This window comes from Lepisosteus platostomus, chromosome 21 (assembly GCF_059453375.1).
Source record: "Lepisosteus platostomus isolate fLepPlt1 chromosome 21, fLepPlt1.hap1, whole genome shotgun sequence".
Classification (NCBI taxonomy): domain Eukaryota; kingdom Metazoa; phylum Chordata; class Actinopteri; order Semionotiformes; family Lepisosteidae; genus Lepisosteus; species Lepisosteus platostomus.
Window position 1 is genome coordinate 18,299,542 of NC_142631.1, and position 26,725 is coordinate 18,326,266.

The 26,725-nt window shown below is 36.7% G+C and overlaps 1 protein-coding gene across 8 annotated transcripts in view; it reads left to right on the forward strand.

The window, feature by feature from the left end:
• Window positions 1-26,725, forward strand: part of fibcd1b (fibrinogen C domain containing 1b) — a 231,184-nt gene that overhangs the window by 136,532 nt on the left and 67,927 nt on the right. For 4 of the 8 annotated variants that reach the window (XM_088615308.1, XM_088615307.1, XM_088615313.1 and 1 more), the window contains 2 exons: window positions 18,570-18,650; window positions 24,742-25,218. In XM_088615308.1, the coding sequence (XP_088471434.1) occupies window positions 18,570-18,650; window positions 24,742-25,218 (558 nt within the window). The remainder of the gene's footprint in view (window positions 1-18,569; window positions 18,651-24,741; window positions 25,219-26,725) is intronic. The other 4 variants (XM_088615311.1, XM_088615314.1, XM_088615309.1 and 1 more) reach the window with 1 other exon arrangement.

A 26,725-nucleotide genomic window follows, 5' to 3' on the forward strand; every position in this document is an offset into this window, starting at 1 on the left:
TCTAAATATCTATTCTTTTACCTAGTAGTTTTAGTGATGTTATAAAGTCCACGTAATTGTATCAGGTAGCCTTTCAATCAGTGTAGTCTATCCAGTCATATACTGTAGTATACAGTATGTCTAGTACTCAATATTACTTACTCAACATTTCTTGCTGCTTTCAGATAGCACAACTTTTATTAACGTAACCTCACAATCATCAGAAAGACATGAGGTTACGCTAATTAGACGTGTGTCAAAGCCCTTTCATTGTAGCTTTGCGTGTGTGTATATTTATGCACATATGGATGAATAAGAAAAGGTTTAATAGGAGTTTGAATTGCAGTGTAGAAACCAAGGGGTTGACAAGCTGTGTTGAACACAAGGTTTAAGCAAACATAATATTGTGACAGGATGTTTCAGACAAAAGTCCTTCTGCTGTGCAGAAAGACAAGTACAGTATATGTCCTTTGTGTTTTGTAGACAGATTATACAAAAGCTTGGAATTCATTGCCTCACTGTATAATAAAACAGTTTAGTCGTCCTGTGTCCTTTGGTAGACTGAACTCATTGCTGCAGAAGATTCTGTGCATTTTTCCCCAGAGTAAAAAAGCTATCTATTTTTCTATTTTCATTTCTTTTACAGGTGGTGTCACTGAAATGCTGGTGAAACTTCTTTAAGTGTGGTGTCAACTAAAATGAATATCTGAGGTCACTGAGCCCAAAGCGTTAGTGGCATTTTGCAAAAGATCATAACTGTTAGGTGATTTGTAGATTTAGAATATCATCCACTTAGATCCCAGATTCTTTTGTGAACAGAAGCAAACAGCAATGGGCACTATCTTTCCAAATCTTTATTTAGCTTGTCAAAGTAAGACCAAGTAAGACCAAAGATAGATTGATTGTTTTAACTTTACAGGAACTTGACAGGGAGTCAAAGAAGTGTAATTAAAACTTAGTTTGACTTGAAATCCAGACACTCATACAGTCTCTTTTTCCAAAAGACACTTGCCGTCGTATCTCATAAAGACAGAAAGCTCAGTGATATACAGTACTCTGCACCTTTCATGTGTCGCGTGTGAGTCTGCCTAATTTTATCATTGTAAACAATTTCAAGTGATAGCTCCTAATGTCACTTTATCTTTGCTGCAGTCAAATTCATTTACAGTGCTTTTATTTTAATTATTTATTTTTTCACATTTAAAATTTCATTTCCTCTGTTTTTTCTGTGTTCTGGTAATGAAGAATGGAATAACAGATAATGAATTCAGTTTTATCCCTTGCATAAATCTACAAGGACTTTCTTTTTTCTAATTAAGACAAGGGGCTCTAAAGTAGGTTTATTGATTCATCAACGCATTGCATAAATACACTCTGCACAAGCTTCCAAACTTTGCAGCTGTTCACATTTTTCTTGATTTATTATCACTTTGAAGGAACTACATCTCATTGTCTGCTAATTAAGTAACCTTACAGCTACTCAAAAGATATATTAGTGAGCAGTAATGATTAAAGGAGGTGTTATATGTAATAATAAGAGTAATAAAACTCCAATTTTGTCCTTTAAATCTAATCGAAGAAATACTAAACTCATACTGGCTTTCTATATACAGTATGTATAACAAATGTTTTCAGGTATAGTTCACTTCGTTGTAAATATTACTTATACTGTACGTTAATGATTTACTGCAATAAGAAAAAAATCACCTAACACTGATGTCTGTAACAAGTCACACGGCCTTGAAGAAAACATTTAACATCCCTTGAGGACAAACTTATTAATGATTATTAATGTTTCTTGTACAAAGAAACCAGCTAACCTTGATCTATTTTAGTGATTATGCATCAAGTACCGCAGTGAACTCCAGTGTACAGATGGTAAAAAAAAGGCAATTTTTAAAGTTCCTGATTTTGTTTCAATTTAAATTATAAAAACCAATTTAATGCAAGTCGATTAAATATTCTAAGTTGGCTAATCTTACAAGTCTAGGACTTTTTTTGTGAATATTCAGTTAACAAAAAGATCAAATCCTGTTTTGATTATAGATTAATATTTATTTTCATTTTCCTGTAGAAAAATAAGCTTATTACCTCAATAATACAGTAAGTTGGATAATAAAATACATACAGTAAATGTAAAAGGCAATAATGCTGTTCTTTGAATCTGACCTTCTCTTTAATTTTTATACAACTGTAAGTAGACCTGTCTCTGCTGGTTGGTTTCAGTTAGGCAATAGAGAGATGAGTGCATTAGCGTCTGGTGTCCAATGATAGCTTTCTGTTCTTGTCTCTTATGTGGGTGCTTATTTAAAGGGATAATTGGTACACTGAGCCACTGCAGTTTGAAAAATCTGAGCTCTGAAGCCTTACAAGCAAATCTGTGTATGACTGTGAAATAAAAATACAGATATTTGTATTCTCCCTCATAATCTCTTTCTGTTACTTACCATTGGGCATTTCTTAATTAAGACCTTTGCCTCTGGTTCTCTATACACACCCTGTGAATCCTCACCTCTTCTGAAGTACCATAATCCAATACACATTGTCATTAAAATGTATCTAATCTGCAGATTCAGTAAAGTGAATCAATGCTTTCTGAAGGGTGGTATAAAATGGTAAAAATGCTGATATTCCACTGAGGATACAGGAAGTAATTAAACACTGAGCATGCAGGTATTATTATTTTTTATAGTACTGTATATAATATAATAATAATAATAAACTTTATTTTATATAGCGCCTTTAAAGGTGGCTTCTCAAAGCGCTTTACAGGATGACAATAACAATAAATAAGAAGACTACAACAATAAATAAGACAATTTCACAAGACAGGACACAATTATAATTACAACAATACAACAATAACAATAGAGGAGACCGTGGAAGATGGTATTAAGAAGAGCAGAGGGGTGAAGAATGGAACCAGTTAAGTAAAGGCTTTTCTGAAAAGGAGGGTTTTGAGTCTGGATTTGAAGGAGTTTAGAGAAGGTGACTCTCTAATATCCTTGGGCAAGGAGTTCCAGAGCTTGGGGGCATAGCAGGAGAAGGCCCTGTCGCCCATACAATGTAGACGGGCTTGGGGGACAGTAAGGAGGGCAGAATTTGAAGAGCAGAGGTTGCGAGGTGGGGAGTAGGGCGATAAAAGTTCAGACAGGTATTGAGGTGCCAAGCCATGTAAAGCCTTGTAGGTGAGCATGAGGATTTTAAAGTCTACGCGGAATTTGACCGGAAGCCAGTGCAAGGACTCCAGGATAGGAGTAATGTGAACACTTGCACTAGATCTGGTCAGGATTCTGGCTGCTGAATTTTGGACATACTGCAGCTTGTTCAGAGTAGATTTAGATACCCCAGGGAGCAGAGCATTGCAGTAGTCAATTCGAGAGAATACAAATATGTTGATCAGCTTTTCAGCCACAGTTAATGATAGCATAGGGCGTAGTCTTGCGATATTTCTAAGGTGAAAAAAAGATGTTTTGACAGTATGCTGTACATGTGGGTCGAATGTTAAGCCAGAATCGAATATAACCCCAAGGTTTTTCAATTTTGATTGGAGCTCAAGTACAGAGCCATCTACAGACAGGGTTACAGGACTGGCTTTACGAAGTTGATGGGGGGTACCAATAAGCATGACTTCAGTCTTGTCACAGTTAAGATGAAGGAAGTTTTGAGTCATCCAAATTTTTATGTCAGAGATGCAATTAGATAGAATAGAGACAGCCACATCAGTGTCGGGTTTGGTATGGATGTATATTTGAGTATCGTCAGCGTAAAAATGAAAGCTGAGGCCATGTGATCTTAAAAGCTGACCAAGTGGGAACATGTAAATGCTGAAGAGCAAGGGGCCCAGTATTGAGCCCTGAGGGACACCAGACTTGACAAGACCAATTTCAGACCTGTACCCATTGAGAGAGACAAAGTGACAGCGATCAGTGAGGTAAGACTTAAACCATTTGAGGGCAGTGTCAGAGACTCCAAACACAGTCTCGAGACGAGAAAGCAAGATGTTATGGTCAACAGTGTCAAAGGCAGCACTGAGATCAAGAAGGATGAGTATGGAAAGAGAACCAGAATCAGAAGCTATTAGGAGATCGTTGGTGACTTTGACTAGGGCGGTTTCTGTGCTGTGAAGTTGACGGAAGCCAGATTGGAGGGGTTCGAAAAGGTTGTTTGTCATGAGGTGGTTATGTAACTGAAGTGTGACAGCACGTTCTAGAATTTTAGAGAGAAAGGGTAAGTTGGAGATGGGGCGAAAGTTGTTAAGATTGTCGAGAGCCATGTTAGGCTTCTTTGGCACTGGGGTAATAGCAGCATGTATGTATGTATGTGCTTTGATTAAATACACAACATAAATGCACGGAATTAAAATAATTATTTTCAATCTAAAGGATTCAAAAGCACATCTACAGATCCAGCCATTCATGCACACTGAAGACTACAGCAGAATGAGCTGTGCACACCCCACCCCACTGCATGCAGCAGCCATTATGATGAACGTGGATTTCCTGGACAGGTGTGGTGTCACTCTGCTTCCAGGGCTTGGCCTGTCCCTGACAGAGTCGGTTTCTAGGTTTCTCTGAAGCAGTCTGTTGAGCGTGGGAGCAAAAGGTTTCATCCTATGTATTTCTTGTCTCACAGTCAGGTCTCCTTCAATCATGCTAATGGAAAAAAGGCACTCTTTATTACCTACGTCTTGCACGGTTGTATCTGTTTCTGTGCTTGCATTAATTCACCCTGTGTTTTTACCATGCATTATTTTAAAAGCATGTCCTTTTTGGTGATTTATACAGATTTAATTTTGTTCCAACTATTTTATTTCATTTTTTATTTTGTCAATTTTAACCAAACTAACCAAAATTGTATGGAAACTGAGTACCTTTTTAATGTAATGACACGTAATCGTAATAATAATAATCGTATTATCTTTCGAAGAAATAAAACAGTAATCAACAAACTTCGCTATTAGCTGTTTCATATTTGTTATATTGTACGTTGGTGAAAATGAAAATAACTTTTAAAAAATGTCAGTGCAGAACAAAAATTGACCAAACTTGACCAAAAATCTGATCGCAATGTAGCACCTCTTTGTATGATAATTGTTTGCTCCAAAACATCTTCATGATTCCACATTGCTAACCTCAAAATTCATTTTGCTCAATATCACCAACTGAGCCACAAAAGTTACCTTCCTGTAGTACAAGTACGAGCATGTGTGCTAACGCATTACACCAAGTAGAGTTACGGTGGACAGTAAATCATCAGTGTGGCAAAAGTTTGGGCTGGAAACAAAAATTCATAATCTCACAATCCTATAGGCATCAGTATTGTGCAGTCAGAAATGTACTTCCTGATCCTCCATTCCTGATTGTTAGTTACTGTACTGTAAGTTATGTTTAACTACAGGGTGAAGGTACAGTATGCATAAATATGTGAATTAGAATGAATAAATAATAATATTCACAGGTAATTTAGACCATGCATTGTACAGTATGAATATTGTTGGTGGATCAGAAACACATAAAAATGTGATCTAGTCTCATATTAGAATGCTGGAGGTTCATCTGGAATATAAAGATATCTATAATGACATAAAGCATTCTGAATGGCATGCGGTACAGTTTATTATGCCTGATTTTTGTTCTACACCTCTTTAAACTAGTAAATTATTAAAACATTTGAAACTGTACTGAATTTGCGGACTATATTAAAAGGATTAGGAGTGAATTGATCTCATGTCTCTACATGTTTAAGTAATTATGACTAAATCAGATTATGTATTAAAATAATTTCATTTTTAGTTGAATCATTCTTAAAAGCACTAGAAGTTGCTAACACGGTAAGCTGAAATGCTGAGCATTGGATTAGGATTTTAAAATGGTGACGGCCACGGTTATTTTACGTGTGTAATAAATTTAATTGTAAAATCAAGCAAAGAATAAAAGCATTTTGAAATTCCTAATTAATAAGATTTCTATTTGCCAATAAAACCATAACTGAAGATTTCCAAAGTGGTTTGGCCCATCTTTACCAATGAGTAGTGTACAGTATATCATTTCAGTTTGGAATGAAACAGGAAACAGACAGAAACCACCAGAGCTTGTTTCCAATTCTTCATCATCTATTGTTGTCATGGCAATAGAGCAGAAGGATAACCAACTAGTAATAACCTATGGGGGCAATGACTTTGTGAATGTTACAGATGGGAGGGAAAAAATAAGATCTTTGACTCCCATTGGACTGAACGATTCAGTTTTTTATGCATTCTTTGCCTGCACTGCTTATGTTTACAGTATATTTAATCTTTGATATTTTGTCAGAGTCCTTGAAATATCAATTTATAGTAATAAAACAAAAATTGAAAATGGTAATAGGAGAACACCTGAATCCTAATCGGTCTCCGTGCATAAAAATACCCTATCCAGCTCACCCATTGTAGGACAAACTGCTATTGGTTCACAGTTTTTATTTTATTTCTGCTTCCAATGAATATGTAACGGGAACAATATTTAACAAATTAGAAAGACAGGTGTTACAGTAGTTTTTAACCTTCCACTTAATTCTACAGTACTGATGTTACAATATCATTGCCTTTACAACTAATTGTCACAAGTCAGTGTGAAATTTGTTACTTTTAGCCCTTTATTCGGATACAAAGATTCAAAGTACAAAAACTGGCAACATTTCACAGCTATTTAAAAATGTTAATCTAGATGTTGCTGTGCCATAGGTTATCACAGAGTTGCCTAAGGTATTTTCCCATACTTCATAAACAAATACAAATAACATACTGTATAATCCTACATCTTCATCTTAGTTTGAATTTAAACTTAATTTAAAATGCAAACTGCCCATCAAAATCATTTGGTACCTCATATCAAATTACTGCAAAGATCTCATGCAGCTGCTTCTTCAAAGAAGCCAGGGCATCACCTTTAACCACAGATCTAGGTCGCTTGTTTTAGACTTCAACAACCTTTGTGTGAATAAGAGGTGTACATGGAGGTTTCCACATTGTGGATTCTGAAGAATTTGTTGTTAATATAATAATTTGTTTGAAGTGTTGACTTGGATTTTAAATTTCTAGATCAAGTTCCCTTGCAGGCTGTTCTGTTCTAAAAGATGTAGCACTTTAAATCTATAGAGGAACACTGTCTAGGAGCACTTTCAGTGCTAACTGATGACTTAATACATTTTACTTGCTTGTTTAGACTTATAGTAGATCAATTGATGGTAAACACACACAGGTGGGAATGATGGTCTGTCAGAGACTCTCAAAGATGCTTTTTTCCTTCTGCAGAGATCCAGTTGATTACATTGGGGAAGACAGCTGAATGAGAGTAGACCTGAAACTCAGAATTTGTAACAGGGCTGATACCAATTACAAATCCCATTTGACCTTTTAAGAGTTGACAACACATTTATAAATATTCCCCCAGTCGAAAACTAAAATCAATTAGCCTGTGTCTAAGACCTTGGCTGGAGGAAAACCCAGGAGAGAGTGATACACCAGCACCAGGGTCGGAACTACAGTTGTAGAACTTTTCTTTAAGAACGTACAGTATATGGTTCCTCTCCCCTGAACAGAATTCAGTGCAACAATATCTTGCATCAAGTGTTGACTACAATTATGCACAATATTGTAAATTGTCTAACTAATGCATTGTGCAATTGTAAGAAACATCCTTTTATTTAAATGCTGCACATCAAACTATATATCCTAACATTACATTTATCTTTTTTATTGCTTCCCTACATTGACTAGAAAACTTAAATGAAGTGTCAACATAAACACAAAGTAAGTCATTTTTATAAGAAAAACAGACTTGTGATTCTCCTTTTGAATCTGATATATCACATTGCAATTCAGTAGCTGTCTTGTGATATTTTATTACACAAAAGAAGAATTTAAAATTCCAAATTATTCAATGCAGAATTGAATGTGCATTTATATCTGTAAATTACTGTGGCTAGTTCTCACCCTGTCCGAATACCAAAAATGGGTCATTATTTTTGGTGAATCATAAGACAGTCTCCTGAGAACTCTAGAGAAATGAAAAAAGATGTTAATGCCTAAAGATTGTAGAACTGTGGTACAATTCCATTACATGCAAATTCTTCCATTGACAGATGTATAGGCGCCGTACTGTCAGTGGTATCAGGAACAGACAGCATTCTTACTCCTTTTCCCCCACATATAATCCCTGTAATACCATATTCTGACATTTTTTATTTATTGGAAGTGAAATAAATATCATAAGTGTACTAAGCTTGAGAGGATTTCAAAAAACCCATTCTACATTATTGTTACATATTACTAGTGAGTCAAACTCTGAGCAGCATTGTCACTCATAAAAACGCAAGTGTGAGCAAGAACATAATTAGCATTCTTTTGCCATGCTAGTGCTACTTGAACATTGCAAACCAGTAAATAGTGCAGCAGTCTCTATTCTCTAGACTTCTCTGTACTTTAAAGGAGCTTTTTTGAATTCCTACCAATATAATTTTCTTCTACAAGGTGTATAATGTACATACATATACATGTAGGACCTCTGGAATATAAATGGTAGGCTTCAATAACAGTGCCCTGAATTCCCAGGATAGATATAAGCTTGGATTGTGTTTTCTGTAATGAATTAAGAATCCCTAATTAAAAACTAATTATCCATGTTCTCTAGTTATTTACTCAGTTTTAGTTTAAAAGCCACATAGGTAATTAGAGTAATTATGAAGCACACCAGCTTAAAAGTCTGTGCTTGCAAATGAAATTTCACCTACCAATACACTGTTACATTTTCCTATTCATCCATGCTTGTTTTATTTCAGCATGTTTGGTATTTTACATGGCCAACAATTGTAGTTTCATTAACACTGAATACCTACTGTGACACCTCTGATAACTTGCAGTAGTAATTATAACTTCACACAATTTGGAGATCAACAATGTGGTGTTTAATACCTTGTCTTTTGAATGTTCTTCATCTCAAGATCTACTGTCCTTGCCACCATGTGAACCTCCACCAAGAGAATGTACTAGCATCTCTGAGTTGGGAAGAGGGTTTACAGTAGAGCATGTAAGCATAATAAAGTATTAATTCACTTCATGCTATAAAAAATAAAAATCAGTGGGTTGAAAATCAAAGTGTAATCAAGGACTATTATATTTCTCCCACTTTGCTTTTGAGAGAAGCATCGTCATGGCAGCTATAGCACCAGACATTCTAACTCTGAGTTCGATCTTGTCAGCCTGCAGAACTTAAACTGGAAGCAGCCTGATGGACAAGAGTTATCAGAGGAAGAGCAGGAGCTGCATGAGGCTGTGCTGTTGGCAGTCCTTTCTTGTGGGGGGAACTAATCATTAACTGTACAGTACCTGCACAGGCATTCTGAGAGGCAGCTGGTTGTTCCATAGGGTTGTCTGCTCTATGGGATACTTTTAAGTCTAAAATGTGCACATAGTCTGTTGAAAAAGAGAGGGCTGCAAGGAATTTAGATAAGTGAAACTTTCAGATTAAACTTCAAACAACTTTGGTTCATTTGCAGACAAAGTGCGTTCAACTAGGCCTGATTTGCTGTTGTAGAATTACTCTGTGAACTTTAGTTATACTGTAACTAGGATAGTTATAACTGGAGGTTATATACAGTACTGTGGACCAGCCATGTGCTAATTAGGTTGTACTGACTGTGGTGAGAATGCTGGCTAAGGAAAATGTTTGTTGGGTTCTTGGGTAGCTCTGAGCACAGATCCTGTCTCACAGATCACTAGTCTGAATCTGAACTACAGGATGTTTTTGACCAGCTTTGAATGGGAGATGCTCTGTGGTGGGCAGAATTGAGCATTCAGGAATGGAGTTGGGTTGGAAGTGAAACAGGGGACTCAACTTGTTGGAAAGCAGTGACCTTGTAGCTTGCCAGGCACCTGATACCAATTCACCTGTGTCAGCCCTTCATCTCACACTTGCCTCTGTGCTTATTACACATGCACAAGAACAGGAAGTATTTCAAACATGTGAAATGTGTTTCCATGCCAGTATGAAGAGCTCAGTTGATTACTGACTGTCAATCAAAGAATTACGTGATGCAAACAATAATGTAATTGTTTTAGTTATTTTTGAATAGTCATATTAATTAAACTGATGAAAAAAGAAATAAAGCTGTATAAATAATATAAACTGAATAAAAGTTAACTTCTCTAAAATAAGAACTACAGTATATAGTTGTTTCAGATTCTACCTTCATGGTAATGAAGGTATAAAGCCTCTTTGGTATTTAAACAAGTTGTGTATGTGTCAACAAACAATAATTACCATCTTGTAAGTAATGTTTAGAAATTAATTAAGATCTTCCTTTGCAGTCTCACAGGTTTTAATCAACAGATTCTCTAAGACACTCTTAACCTTTGTAAACAACACCTGTACTACTGAAAAGCGTATTTTAGTGCTTAGTTGCAAACACAGAGCAGTTGTGCAGTGTGTTACCATGTATTCTGCTTGGTCAGTTGAAAAGATTCATGTTATGCTTCTCTTCAGTTGTAGGCAAAATTAATTAGATTCTTCATGTTCCTATTGTGCCGCTTTTTTAACAGATCAGTATGTTCTTAAAATGAAGTGCTGGTCGCAACTTCAGAACTTCAGAATCATGAGAACTCAGCACCTAAATCAGCTTACAGCACAGACCTCCTCCGTGGTCCAGAATAATATGCACATTTTTTATGCTTCATCTTGCCTGTGGGATGAGAAATTTGTAATGAATTCTTTATTCACTGAACGTCTTGAATGATACTGAGAGTACAGATGCAGCTGTCTTTGTAGTTAATGAACCTTGCCTCCTAAGGCACTGGACTGCAGGGAGTTAGTCCTGGAAGAGTTCCATCCTGAGACAGTATCTCCTGCCAACTTGGAAGGGCAAGGCATTGAAGATACAGGACATTGACTTATAGTGTCCTTACATGATCAAATCTCTTTGGACAATCAGTAGTAGTTTTGATTAAAGGGTGCAAATGGACTCCCAACATCCAAGTAACTTTGATACACTGAACAGAATGTATACAGTATGTATGTTTTTTCAAGAAACACATTTGACCTCTGTTAATTAAATGTGTTTGTATTTTCATGCTGTAGTAAGTACTTTAAATTAAATGCACAAGAATCAAAAATAAAAGCTCTACATTAAACTAGAGGGTTTTCATGGAGGAGAAGGACATGTAACTAGAAGATTGTGGGTTCAAAGCTGAGGTGAGACACTGCTGTTTTACTCTTGTAGTGCACCTCAATTGATCCCATAGAACACCAGCTGCATAAAACAGGAGCAAATGCAAGTTGCTTTTGATGAAAGTTTTAGTTTTATATATAGTGTCAATGTTATTGCAAAGAATTGAAGACTTTAACCAGTCTTGTGCCAAGTCCTTTTTGTCTTATTAACGGTTTCTTCTTAAATGCAAAGTCTCTGCTGATAAATATGGCTCTCTAATGAAACACAGAAAAAAAATGGATTGGACCCACCAAATTAAAGCAGTGATTTTTTAAAACTGATTATGTCAAATATATTTTCCACAAACAATCCCTTCTCTTAATCTCAATGTAAAATGATTCATTAATACCATGCTCAAGCTAGTCTTCACCTGACAAAATATCATCCTCAAAAAGAAATCCTTCTACGTAAGTGTATTACAGTAATGGGTAGTGAACTCGAAGAGCAGAGACATTAAAGCACACCGAAACCTACTTAAAGCACTGTAGAATACAAAAAGGTGTGACAAAATATGCTAAAAAAGAGGGGCTATGTGACTTAATTTTCTAGTTGGGAGAATCAACAAACTTTTGTTTAAAATTCAATATACAGTATAGTGTCATTGTTCCTACTAATTCTAAACATCAGTTTGAATGTGTTTGATTTGGAGGCCATAATTATGAGGGGTTTCCTGAAACAGGGATACTGCAGCAAGGAGAGGATGAAAAACACTGAATTAAACTTTGTAAAGCCATGATAAATGATTGCAAATGTGGTGTCAGGTGTTAACACCACAGGAAAGCTGTGAAAGTTTGATGGAGTTCAATTTCAGAAGGGCTGTTCACAAGCATGTTTTGTATAAAGAAAAGTGAGGACAGCGAGGCTTGAATGGATGATTCGAGGTGATAAACTCCTTATGTCTGTTCGCTCTGTAGCTGGGTGTAAAAAACTCTCGCACACAGCTATGACACATCTGCTGTGTACCAATGTATTCGTTATTAATTTTACAGTGCGGTTTGCGTAAACTGAGGGCTTGCTAACTTTTTCTCACAATCTGTCCTTAAAGTTTAAAGTTTTAATTACAGCTACATTGCAATGTGCGTGTCTTCACTCCTAACAGATGATCAAAGAACTGAGCAGCAAATCCATAGATCTCAAGGAAAAGTAACAGCACAGGTTTGTGTTTTTCTGAGCTGAAATGAAAGAAGACATCCAATCTTTCTATTCTTGTAGAATCTGCACATGCTGGTCAGTCATTCCCTGTACGTTACTTGGGAGCACATCCAGGTTTCACAAGAAATCATGTGACAGCCAGGGATGTGAAAAGTTGGCATATGTGTATGATAAACACATAACTTTGAGAAATGAGGAATGAGTAAGATTTAAAACATCGGGGACAAAAGTGGTTTGGTCGTCCCTCCTGAACTTTCTTTAAAAGATTCCATTTAAAAGGCTTATATTTGTGATGGTTGCTTTTTTAAATTTGAAAAAAAAAACGTATACATGCTAACGTGCACATGAGAGGGGCAGAGTTTACGAAAATAGTTGTAGATTCTACAGCTCACATTGCTCACATACTGTAGTCACACTGCTATTATAATACAGAAATCAAAAGAGCTAAAATAAAGGAGGCAAAGACACTATAATATTTCACTATATAACAATTGTTTTTGTTTTTAAAGTGACACTTAAAGATGGTCAGAGTTTGATTGCACTGTAGGCATTCTTTTGACCACACTTTGTAAATTGTAAAATAAAAAAGCATCCTTTTACAAATACTGCTGAAGAGGCACTTCATATATTCTGTAGAGGACATTCATTGCAAAGGGGATGTACTTAGTTATATCAATAAGGAACAGCCTTTGATGTAATGTTTGGATTTCAAACACATTTGTTCAAATGCCGTATATTTCTTTGCCCACATTCTGCAGGCAAAACTGGGAGTGAAAGGTATTTGACTCAGCCCTATAAGTCACTGCTTGTGCTCCCTAGGTGAGCATTTGTTGTTTCATCTGTCTGGTTTGAGATAGTTGTTAAAATCCTCGCTTGCCTCGGATTCACTTTCTATAAACATCAACCCCAATTTGAGCTGTCAGAAGTGGGTGGATGGCATGTACAACGTTATGTCCTGTGAGGCAATGTTATTTTCATGTTGAAATACATTATTCATTTGCTAAATCTGGTTGGCTGGAAAGTATTGCCTTTTCATTTTATATTTTATCTATACAACACTCTAATAAGTACAGGAGGAAATTGAGTAGTGGTATATGCATACAAATAGGGAGAAAATGCATTTCAGCCCTATGCAGTCGCCAGTATTAATGGCATGATGTTTGGGCAGGGATTGAAATGTTGTTTGACTACAATGAAATGTATCTGAAAAAAAATAAATTAGATTTATTGATTACCAAAAAATGGTAATTACAAGATTTTAATGTAATATACTTTTTATTAAAAAAGGTCAATAAGTGCAGAACAAACAAGAAACGAACATGATCAAGTCAAAGAGGTGTTGGTTCACCATACACCATTTTCTACCACCCTTATATGTCTGCTGGCATTGGCCTTCAACTGCTGCATGTAGCCTAATTCCTCAGTGTTAGCGGTGTAGGATTGGTCCTGGAGACAGATAATTGGTAGCTGAGATACTACGTCTAACAACCGTACATCCATCAAAACATTCAGAAAAGCATTCTCCAAATACTGTATATCACCAGAGCATCTCAGAAATTTACATGAAACAGTCAACATACTGCCATTTGCCTGAAGCAATTACCTGGCAATTCAGTACACACAGATCAGTAAAATGTTATGTCCATTGCAAAGAACTATTATAAAACCACCCAAGAAAATGTCTATCAGAAGCTGCAGCGAAACACGGGTAACTTACAAGGTAGGACAATGTAAATCTTGCATCTTCTTAAAAGGCTAATATGAAAACTAATATGTTTGTTAATGTGATCATCGTTCATTTTATTTATACATTTTAAATTAGGATTAAATTTTACAAATCAGTGATTAACTTAAGAACATAAGACATTATGCAAATGAGAAATCATTAGGCCTATCATCCTAATTGAGGTCTTACTATTGTGCTGTCGAATTTTAACATAACATTCCTTGATTTAAATGCTACATTTTTAGTTAGACTGGATATGATCACATTCTGGCTGTCATATTTGTTGTTTCTCAGCATGATATGAAAAACATCAATGTCAGTATAAACACCTACTGTACGTCTTTCTCATAAGATGCTCCTAACTATGTGTTTTCCATTTTCCATTTGTAGTTTTTTAGGCTGCAATTGTAATTTTAACCTATTATTGTAAAACTGTAAGTTTTAAACCCAATACAGCCTAAAAAGCTGACAAAGTATTGCATGAAATGCTGAAATGCCTGTACACTTGCAGGAGAATATGGGATTTTATAGCTCAGAGGCCTCACAGTTTCACAGGGTATGCTGTCATCTATGGGTGTGAAGTTATATTTGTGTCATCAATCCCGCTTGATTTTTGCATTTCTTTTATTTTTCAGACATTTACCATAGTTTGCAGTGCAACAAGCATGTTGTTATGACTTTTTAATCATTAATGTCTTCAGTGTTTATCATGAGCATGCCTCTCTTTACAATAGCATTAATCATCTAATCCATTAATAAAATGTGATTCGCACAAACATACTGTATCTAAAATGCATATTCTTGAGTATTGCAAACTGTTGTTTTTCTTCATTATTGCTTTGTGATTCTCAGTTATGTTTTACATATTTATTACATTTTAATTGCATTGTGAATGCTTGATGAAGTCAAATAAAAGGTAATGTGAAATGATTCTCAAATGGAGAAAAACACCAATATAAAAATCCAGATTTATTATTCCTTTGGCATTCTTCCTGGTGTTAAATCACAACGCTATACAAAACTGGTAATAGGTGTGTAAAATTTATTAGATCTATTTTCTGTCCAGTGTCAGCGCACACTAAGTACAGGATGGATTCCAACTTACACGTTTTACTGAGACAGTGAAGACATCATAATACCCTGGATGGACAACATTTAACAATGCCTTTTCTCTTCTCATTGTCCTTTTGACAATGTTTAGTCTTCCTTTATCTTCTAGATTTTAGCTATTTGAGTTATCTTTCTAAAAAGTTATGTAAGGCAGAGGTTTTTTTCAGTCCTTCAGACATTTAACAGATGAATGCTTATATACACTGTTCAGTATATGGATGTATTTGGAGATGGTAGTTGAGAGTAGTTTCTCAATATATATTCTTTTTGCTTTTGCTTTGTCTGTTGTGCAGTTAATTAAAAACACTTAGCCTTGCCTCTGCAACAATCGGTAAATGATGTGAAACTGGCCCCACAGGCAAAAGCCCTGCCCTTTGGACCACCAAGGACACTCTGTGGTCCGTGGAGATGGCAATTTGTTGCATAGGATGGAAGCAGGCTCCTGAGGCTGTTGAGCAGAGCCACAATAACTCAAACACGGCTCTGACAGCTCCCTCTGGGGCCTCGGGAGCACGTTCAGCACAAGAAGCTGAACCAAGAGCAGGCTTACCTCTGCCTTGTGGCTTTCCAGAGAGAACTGTGACAGTTTGACATCGACTGCAATGTCAGGCATCTCTCTTTTTTTACTCTTTTCAAGAACAACACACTGGTATTTTAGGTAAATTCTGGTGAAGGTTAACTTTTCAGCTAGCATACCCACTGTCCATGGGTTTACAAAGAGGAAAATTCAGTCTGACATTTTGAAAATTGAAAATTAATAAATCAGACTATATTGACTAATGTTTTAGTCTTCTTTTGTTTTGGACATTAATAACAAAAGGACCTAAAACTCAGTTTCATAAAAATAAACATATCATGCCATGTGGCTGACTGCTTGTTTCTGCTTTCCTTATGTTGTTGTGACCTACAGTGCTGAAAGCAATCAATCAAATATGTTACCAGCAGTAACAATAGCTACATTGCTTACATAGCTTACATTGGGGATTTAGCAGCACAGATTATGGATTTCAGTGCAACACAAATTAAAGGAATTAGTCACTAAATGTGTATCTATGCTCAGTATGCTTTATAGACTACACTAAAGAAAATGCCAAATCTCTTAATCATTCTTTCTTTTAACATTATCCAATAATTGTATTGCACAGGTTTCACATACAGTACTGTACATTTCTAAAGCTTGGGAGGATGGCAGATAGACAGCACAGAAATTAAAAGATATGAATATAAATGTTGTTTCTGTATGTGCTTTTCATTCAATGTGAATTTCTTTTCTAGTCAGTTGAGGAAAAATGTATGCTCTCAGTTAAAGATTCTTCCTGTTGTGCTGTAAACTTTTACAGTATATCCCTCTGGAGACAGCATACTGTATGTGTCAGGGTATTTAAGCACCTCTAAAAGAAGGTACTAGGAAATTTTAAAGCAATGCACACAGTATAAAAAAACTACCAAAACGCATCAGATGGCAACAGGTTTTTTAACTCCTCTTAGAAGTACAGTATCTTATTTATGAGTTTTTTTCCTTGTATTTTGTTTGGGGATTGTTAGGGATAAAAAGCATCCAGGTGGTTTGAAGCTGCTTATTTAATGCATGAGAATAATTTGATTAAAAATACCCCCCACCATCACTACACACAGATTTCTCACTGGTTTAGAACAGGCAGTAATTCACAGTGCCGTGAAGCTGTGGCAGTTTTTTTTACACCTCACTTATAACGCAGACTGAATCGGCCTGTCACTGTGCTGCTGCCTCTAGGAAGTGAGGGATTCGCCTACCCTTCTGTCAATAAATATAGGCCATCAGAGAGATCAGCAGCTGTACTTCATCAAGAAATATCTCACAGCATCGCAGTCATTTTGGGCTCTGCTGACAATCAGGCTTCCAGGGATGGGAGAAAATATGAATAAAAGATTGCGATTTAAAAAAAGAAATCTTCATTGAGGTTCCCCTGTAGGATTGCTCTCTTCCTTTTTTGTGTTTCAATTGTATATTAAAAAGATTTATTTTCTTTTTACTTACCTATGTTTTTTTTTCCCCACTCCTCTCTGAAACATGGTCATGACATGCTCTTGTGGCAGGGGAAGCAAGGCTACATGGAAACAAACAAGCACATTAATCCCCCTACAATAAATAACCCAGTGAAAGGCATGTAAGTTCCTTGTGGCATATCAAGGTCCCCCACAGCCCTCTTTCAAAAGCCAATGAAACAGATTGCCAGAATACATTCAGTATTGTTTTGTCTCATTCTTAACTAGCTAATATTAAGTGTTCATAAAAACAAAAGGGTTGACAGCTGCCTACTTGTCAACTTTATTGCTCCCCTACAGTGGTTTGTAAGCCCTGAAGGAAGTGAGTTTGCATATCAGCACAGACTTGAAATTAAGCATGAATGTTTTTTATCACAAATAGTTAAAGCTCACCTCTTACTTCTTTCAATATCCCCCCATTCACTATTCAATACCATATGTTCCTCCCCCTTCATGCCTTTCTGTCTGTGAGGACAGTGTTCAAATGCAATGTCTGTAAGCACCAAGCCGGGGCACTGGTTATGAACACGAAAGAAGGATTGTCATACCAGGACAAAAGGTGCTTCTACTTGTAGGCATTAAGGAAGTTTTTAAGCTCGTACAAGACTTAAACAAGGAAACAACATTCCATTTCAACATAGATGTATTTACTGTACCAAACAGTAATAATTACCTGTACTCTAGTGATTACAAAATAATGATTAGCTCAGTGATAATCTGGAAGGAATGGCAATACCCTTAAAAACGTGTATCAAAATATTTCCGAAGAGTTCAACATAGAGCACATCATGCTAGTGTAGATGTTGGAAGCTGACATCTCTGAAGCGAAGGGGCTTCTGTCATAAACACAGGGGGATCTAAGAAAAACAACAGAAAAATAATCAACACATGTCACAGACTTATCTCAATACTTTCTCCCAATTATATTTTCGCATCAAGAAAATAACACAATAGATATAACAATTTCCAGCCCTTATCCACTGCTCTATTCTTTTGCTGTAAGCCAATGTGCAGTGTAATCTTAATTTTCACTATGCACATTTCTTTTGCTCACTGCATTCTTCCAGTCTATTGCAGATTATTATGATTTGTGCTGTGCTTGCCTATTGCTTAATCTGCTTGCTTATGCTTTAGTCTGCTGCCATTCAGTTTTATAATTCATTCCCCTCTCTCATACCTTAATTGTTACAGTCAAGTACAATGTCTTTTCTTGTCAGGTTTGAGACATTCAGTGTCTCTCATTCCTTATTTTTGATAGTTTTAATATTCCGCCCTATGTCATTCGAAGCTAAAAGTTGTACATCTTTTTATTTGTTTTTACCTCCTCATGCAGACATTCTGTGCGTGTGTTCCAAATGCATCTCAGCTCCAACAACACTGGTCAGACTTTGACACAGTGAGGCAAACTCCACAGGTAAGGGCTCATAATGGACGTCTGGCCATTCCATTAAAGTTGAAGGTCAAATGAATATCCAACGGCAAGGAGGGTTAAATAGCAAAACATTACTGTATATTGTCAGATTCCATGCTGTTCAGTATATTATTCTGTGTTGCATTTGCAAAAAGAAAGACTGTTCTAAGGAAGAGTTATGAAGGACGCACCAATATGAGAATGAATCTTTTTCTAGAATTGAAACCATACTGTATGTATTGCATCTGAGACAAATCTGAATTAAAGCATTAGTGCTCTGGTTGGCACAGTCTTATTTTATGCCACAGTAGAAATGATGCAGTAACACTCACTAGTATAGCTGACCACAGTGGAGGGAATGCTGCAGTCCTCTGTAGCAACATGCCTTTGTTTTACTTTGAAAGCCATATTTACATTTTTATTAACCACAATATTTTGCCAAAAATGACACGGGATACAAAAACACACATGGAAAATGATGATAGTATTTAAATGCTGACCTTTAATCGGGCAGCTCGCCAGCTGATAGATTGTTGCTAAGGAGAAATGAATCCCCTAGTCTCACGAAAGTGTTTATTCAGGGGAGAGAATTCATGCCTAGACTGGATGGCTGGGATAATCATCCAAGTTTATTTGGCTGTGGCAGTACAGTCCGGGCATTTTTTTTTTGCTCATTAAGACAAGGTCCAAATTATGTACTATAATTATGTTTTTATTTCTTTTCCAGAAAAGTATCTCTATATTTAGGATTAATATTGATGTATTTTTGTTTAACTCGGAGAAAGTGTGGGTGCACACAGTAGCCAGCTGTTACACAATAATTAAACAGATTCAGTTTGCATTATCTAATACATTTGATCACAGTTGTATCTAGGCTTAGTAGAGTACTTGGATTTCCATGTCTGAACTCTGGAGGGTGAAATAATTTTCCACAGACCAGTCATAGTCATGCATGTTTAGTCTATTGACAAACACTAAGTCGTGACAAGGGTTATCTGTATTGGTTAATGGCCTATAACAGATTAAACTGTGGGAGTGCTGGTTACCAAGCTATGTCTAGACAATGGATAGATCTATAAAGCCTTTGAAATTAGCATATAGATTTCACTTGTATGTCATCCTGTCATTGCTGTATCCCTGATCTGTGGAATTAATATGGGTATAGATCAAAGTTTGAAGTGCAATGATCCTGAATAAATCCATAAATATGTGCATAAACAGGACAAACATTTCAGCAAGATTACACATGGCAGTTAATATATTTATTTTTACACCTAATCTTACCTGTAAGACAGTGAACGAAAATGTAATGATAAACAGTTTTGATCGGAGATTCAGGCCACAATTTTGTTTCAGTTCAACATCAGTTGTCAGTTCTTAAAAAAGCAAAGTGCTTGAGCTGTGTTTTCACTCAGTAATGGGGTGCTGATCTTCTTCAAGCTAATAACATTTTATATGACACATGTTAATCTTTGGATTTGCCCTGACTAAATTCAATATAGCTTCATTTCTGGAGATTGAATAAAAGGTAGAAAAGGCATTTGCCACTTAGTATGCCCCTTTTAGCATCTTACTCTGGCACCCAGAATGTGTTAAAGCTGTTTTTAAATGTTGTCTCTACTCATTCATGCACATAATTGGAATCAAGCAGCAGTAGGATGAAATAAAGGTGTTAAAGATGCCAAAAAGATCTACACTCTTGTCACAGAGAGATCCTGACTGATTACAATTCAGTCCTCTTCTGATTTCTTCTATACCATTTACTGAGGTTTAAAATGGGCTTCTTGGTTGGAGTTATCAGGGATTGCGGTTTGATATCTCAATAGATCTCAGGACAAGGGGAGCAGACAGAACGAAATGCCACCCCATCCATTACTGCGTTTCTGCTCATTTCATTTCACAATGCTCTGGGCTAGCTAGATTTTGGCAAGAATAAATTTGGATGTGCTTTTCAGCATGATTGCTACAGTGTTTCTTCCAGGACAATTCAGAGAGAGAAAGAGGCAAAAAATGATAATTTCAACATGCAGGAGGTTTTGTTTCTTTACTGTAACAAATAGATTGGGGACCACTTTCTCTTTCAGCACATTAACTAGTAGGCTGGAATCTTTCTGCACATTAATTATCTTGTGATAAATATGTCTTGGCTTGATTAAGGGGCTGTAGGGCACAAAGAAGAGAACTTGACTTACTGGCCATATTGCTGCCTTAATTTTATGCTGTGGCACCTGATGACACATACAATATGAAACAGGTCAGATGCTGTTAGACAGGACAGCGCTAATGAGCCGTGTATAGTGCCGCATTCTCCCTGTCCTTAAAGAACAGCCTCACCCAGAATCTGAAAAAAGAATTAACATTGCTAATTACAATGTGGCACCATGCAGTGAAACAGTGAAACTCATTAAAACACTGGCTTTGATTTTTTCTGCTTTTTTGAATTTTTGCTTTGAGATCGTTTTTTTTTTCGTATGCGTGTGATCCCTCAGACGTAAAGCCTCTGAATAATTTCCTCGCAAACTTAATTAACAATGGCACTTGCAAACGAATATCACTGAATAAACAGTAAGAATACAACAGGGATACATTTTTTTTTCTCTGTGTTCATGCCTGAATTTACCTAGAGGGTCTGGTGTCTGTACTAGGAGTGGATAGGGTCTATGACAAAACGTTTTTTTTGGCGCTCAGACTGTTGAAACGTGAAGATATCGAAGAAAATGTGATAGAAAGGAATGAAAATCATAAGCTGCTGTACCTACTGTTCCAAAAACGCATAAAAAATATATGCTATATAATGTGCATTTTCAATTCCTTTACAAATTCCACATTCAGAACATTATACTGTATGGTCCGGTTGCGTTTAATACCGTGCGAAGTGTCCACCTTACTGCGATCGTATGCTGTTGTGTGTGTGATCGAAATTGAAACGGGGGTTAGATCGGGCAGTGGAAGAGAACTCATGTAGACGGTGCTGATTGAATTGCAATTGTTTAATGTGTTAAACATGAAGAAGACTGCAAAAATGGTCTCATATGGTTGTAAGCACTGTCTCTGTTTTAATCACTTAAGTTTCTTATCTACAGTGTCTTGCAGGTTGTATCCTTAAATGTGATTTTTATTGTTCTTTTGCTCGTATTTATTGAAATAACTAAACCCACCTTTCACACAGTATATTGTTTATATATATACAGTATATATTGTTTGGACTAAAAAAAACAAATTTCATATCAGTTTTGGAGTTATCGCGTTTGTGCCAGAAGACTGCAGTGTGGAAGACTAGTTATATTCTATATTCGGCATTCATGAATATTTAGGATGTGAGGTATTCATGAACATCCACTACATAATGCCGCTGTGATTTACCCTCTGGCAGTGGTCTCCAAATTGGAATTAAAATGTTATGTCACTGACGCTTTAGATGCAGCAAGGTTGTTTTTTTAAAGGTCTCTCTGGTGATATTTGTGGGAAAGAACTGGAAGTACTGAAAAAGTCTGAATGTATAAAAATCTGAAACAGAATAATATTTGAGCGTGTTTTTTTTCCTCACAACCTAGACAGAATATTAACCAGCGGCAAATAAGAGGAAATGAAGGACCTCGCACGGGAAACAATGAAAGAGCTCCCCTGCCAAACATCTGTAGCTCCAGTGATTTATCTCTTTCTCAGTGCTGTTTGCATTCCAGTTCAGACAGTCGGGTTTTGTTACCTGATAGCTTTACAATTGATATTTTATTTTGATTGGTAGAGCTGATATCTAAATGTGCAGTCTACTGTGATTTCCTGTTGTTTTGTAATTAATTTCCATGAAGCGAGCATGTGTTCATGAACTTTTCCACTTTTCTGTGAATGATTTGCTTTTTTTCTACATGGATTAATGAAGAAGAGCCACTTTTGATACGGTGTTACTCTTTCATTCCACTTCTGTAATAATTGTTATATTTGGGAATTATATCTTCTAAACATGCATCAGTGCTAAACCTCTAAAGACCTTCAGATTACGGATAGGAATCTGAGTGGTCATTAATTGACTACGACCAGGATTTCCCACGATCCACTGCACTGGTATTGCTACAGTTTGTAGGTTCAAGTTCAGATTATCCTCTGCTTTCAGTGCTACAGCATCCTCTCAGGTTCGTCAGGCCACTGTGAGGAAGCAATGCTGTTGTCCCAAGCCTTCCCTCTACTGTTTTTGTGGGCTGTGAACAAGAGTGAAAAGAAGCACTTGGCCTCACTTTGCAGATTCTGTTTTCATTGTGTCCAATGTTTCAACATCTTATCATGTTCTGGTGGGAATGGTGCAGCAGTGCGGCAACTTGCTTGATTCTGATGATTCACCTGTGTGGGGGTGTCAAAAAAAAAGAAATAATTGATGATTTATTATTCTGATTTATGAATCTGGAAAGAGATGCATGTAGTGAGTGTTCTTGTAATTTTTCATTTCAATATTTTTAAATATATATTTTCCTCTGCATTTGTAATTCTTTTTCTTTTCAGTGTAACACATTGCTTTCACTTTTTAACTGGGTAGCAATATATATAAAAAGTGAAACAAATGAAAGACAAAAGAAATGTGAAGAAAAACACTGAAAGTGTATAACTTCTTTTCCTGCAGGCTGTGCTGTAAATATCGGGGCTTGTATTGCTACAGTAAATAGTTAAGGGAATGGAATAAATGATGTAGCCAGAAGCTAAAGTATTTTAATAGTATTTTAAAGTGAAGCCTACTCTCTCCCCCAAAGCAGTAATAAAAGCACACAAACTAGGCCATTAGTGGCCCATTAAAGTTGTAAAAATTGCTGATGTACTGATTTGCATATTAATTAATGCATACTACACAAATACACACTCACACACCCCATTGCACATGTAAGAATATTAACCGAAGGAGCTTTAAAAACTAATAGTGGACCTCAGAAGCCATACCATAAATTAAAACCCAAAGTATGGCTAAAAATAACAAAATGGCATCATGCTCACATTAATGGCCTATAATCACATTGCATTTATCAGTATTTTTTAATGCTTCAATCTGCTTTTTGATATTTGATTGCACAAAATGTGGGCTCTTTAGATTTAACAGTGATGATTGGTTGCTCCATTTGACTTTTCACCTGAACAAAAAAGTAAAATATTTGTTTGTCTTTTTTAATGCACTTTTTGTAAAACTAGACAGTATAATGAGAGTAATAACCATCTCCGGTGTCTTATACCCTCCGGTGTAATTCCACATGCAGAATAATTTTTAAAGGAAACATCTAGAGAATGAGAACTTTTTGAACCAAGTTGCTCACTAAGAGTAAAAGTGGAAAAAAAGGGGACAATGCACATGTGAACTATTGAAGTTACTAATTTCTTTGCATTTAAGCCTAATTTTGAAGTTGAAGTATTTTTTATTTGAGGGCAGCAGCGCAGTGTAGTGGGAAAGGTCATCTGCAGTCCACATGCTGTGGTGCCTCACCCCAGTACTGCAGTCCACCACACTGTGCAAGTGGAGACCAGAACGAGTTTTAGCCAGGCAACCCACACAGCATGTGGACAATTGTGGAAAACGTGAATCTGCTAACTTTTAGTACAACACCTCAAGAGGTCTAAGTGTCTAGCTTGAAAATGTGGCTTGTCTGTTGTTCGTTAGTTACAGCACATGGATCTGACAGACCTGAAACCAAATGAAATACAAAGGCTTTATTACAGTGACTTAATTAAACATTCCTCTGGTTTGAGGTCACTTAGTCCGCTCTTCTTTTCAGAAACTTGATTATGGTTGGTCGTTTTCTGACTGGGTTTCTATTAGGCTCATCCACAGCAGCAACAGAATTTGCTGTAGGGAGTTTGGCACTCACATTAGAACATGCTGATTGTATTTATGTTGTGTTGCACATGAGGGAGGCCCTGGTGGCTTCAGGGCCCTAGGCAGTCGCCTAGTTCACCTGCGCCCACGGCCGGCTCTGGATGAACAGGCTATACTTTGGCCTGATGAGCCCCTGTGGTACAGACTTTACTTTGTTTTATCTTGTTCTGATAATGACAAAGTTTGTTGAGTGGAATATCTTTAGAGTGATTTATATCTTACTGTACCTCTCTGCTCCTTTTCCAGAGAATGAGCTGTGGCTATCTTCTCTGCACCATCCTGCTCTTCGTGGCCGTGCTCCTTGCTGTCACGGTGACGGGGACCATCTTGTTTATGAACCACTACCATGCGCCGGTGACGGACGGCCCACCTCTCATCAGTACCAACCAGGAGGAGGGCAATGCCTTGGTGACCGTGGAGAAAGCAGACGGCTCCCGGATAAACATCTTTATTGACCCCAACTGCCCAGACTACAACAGCAACTTCCTGCGGCTGGAAGGGGTGCAGACGTCCTTGCTGCACTCCCTCACGGATCACGATTCGGATCTGAAGACGGTGAAGGGTCAGGACCGGGCCCTGCTGGTGAACCTGGCGGAGGAGATGGCCAAGCTGTCGGCACACGCAGGGCAACTTAAGATGGATTACGAGGCCCTGCGAAGAGGGCAGGGCAGCCTGGGGCAGGAGCTGAACACTTTGCAGACAGAGCAAGGGAGGCTGATTCAGGTAAATCTCTCAAAGTGGGGATCCTCCTCTTGGATGGTGGGGTGTTTGGTGGTCTGAGATCTCAGACTGGTAGATGGCTTGGGTCCTTGAGGTTAGAATGCAATAAACAAAAGAGGAAAAAAAAGACAATATTGCTTTCAAAACTAAACAAGAGCATTTTGTTCTCCACTACCGTGTTTCTTGATGATAAGCCACTCAGTATTGTTGCAACTGCTTCCTGACATACAGGATCTGACAAATCTCAGCCAGTTCATTACCTGAAGGTTTGTAACACAACAGAGGTAAAATGGCACCTGGTCAAAATCAGTGTTAAAATTTACAGCTAGTTGAAGAAAAAAGGGACACAAATAAAGTTTTTTTTAATAACAATAAGGGAAGTCCCATTTGAGACAATAATTGTTTAAAGATCAGGGTCATATTCATTGTTTTTATAACACAAAATGAAATGGATAAAAACAATGTCAACTGCAATAAGTATTAATGTTTTCATATCACATATTTTGCTGAAATAAACAGGGGTTGAACAGCCCATGATTCAGTACCAGAAAAAAATGTTAAGAATTCCACAATATTAATTTAATTCAAAATTAATTTTAGTACAATGATATTGTTCTGTTTGAAATAAGGATTTTCTCTGAATCAAACTTTGTATTCTAAATTATAACAACATATATACAGTATATGATTTAGCATTTTTATTTAAATGCTAATAACTCAAAAGGTCACTTATATAGTAATGTGCAGCCCTCAAATGGTTTAATAAATTGATTTGCAGTATTTCTGCTACCATTCCTTTTTAACATTTCACTACAGTAATTATCTGAAGTGTGCTCTGGGAACTAAATGCATGGTTAAAATACGCTGAGAAACAGCATGCCTGTTTGTTGAAATCAGTGCACTTTACTGATCTCTACAGTATTTAATTTTAGAGCACTTTTATTTCTAGTCAAACTTGTATGTAGTGCTTCACAGAGAATCTCTGGCAAAAAGTTAGGCTTTAGTTACACTAGAGATTAAAAACCTATCTTCTGTTTTGTCTGCTTACAAAATATTTAATCTTCTGTTTTCTTGTTCTCAAGAAGATAACATCTCACAGTTCGCTGTACACAATTGGCTGTCACATTGCACACTCTCAGCAGGGTCTCCTATTCCTCAGAAAGAAGGGAGAGCAAAACAAGTTAATTGCCATTACAATCACCAGACTCCTTTTCCTGGGCTGAAACTTTGGAGACAGCTTCAACTCAGGCATTTCTATCTTGCTGCTCCCCTCTGTCTATGTTGGTAGACTGTGAATTTGCAACTATTGTCAGTATTTGGTGTTTGGTTTTCGTCACATCTCTTGTTCAGAAGGGAATGACTGACTAAAACCATTTTACCAATTGGAAAATTTGTACAGCATATTAGATATATGCTACTTGTGTGTTCGAAAAAATAAAGACCATTCATAAATATAGTGATACAAGTAACTGACCTGATATAATTTTTTGGATTCCTTCACTATGTACAG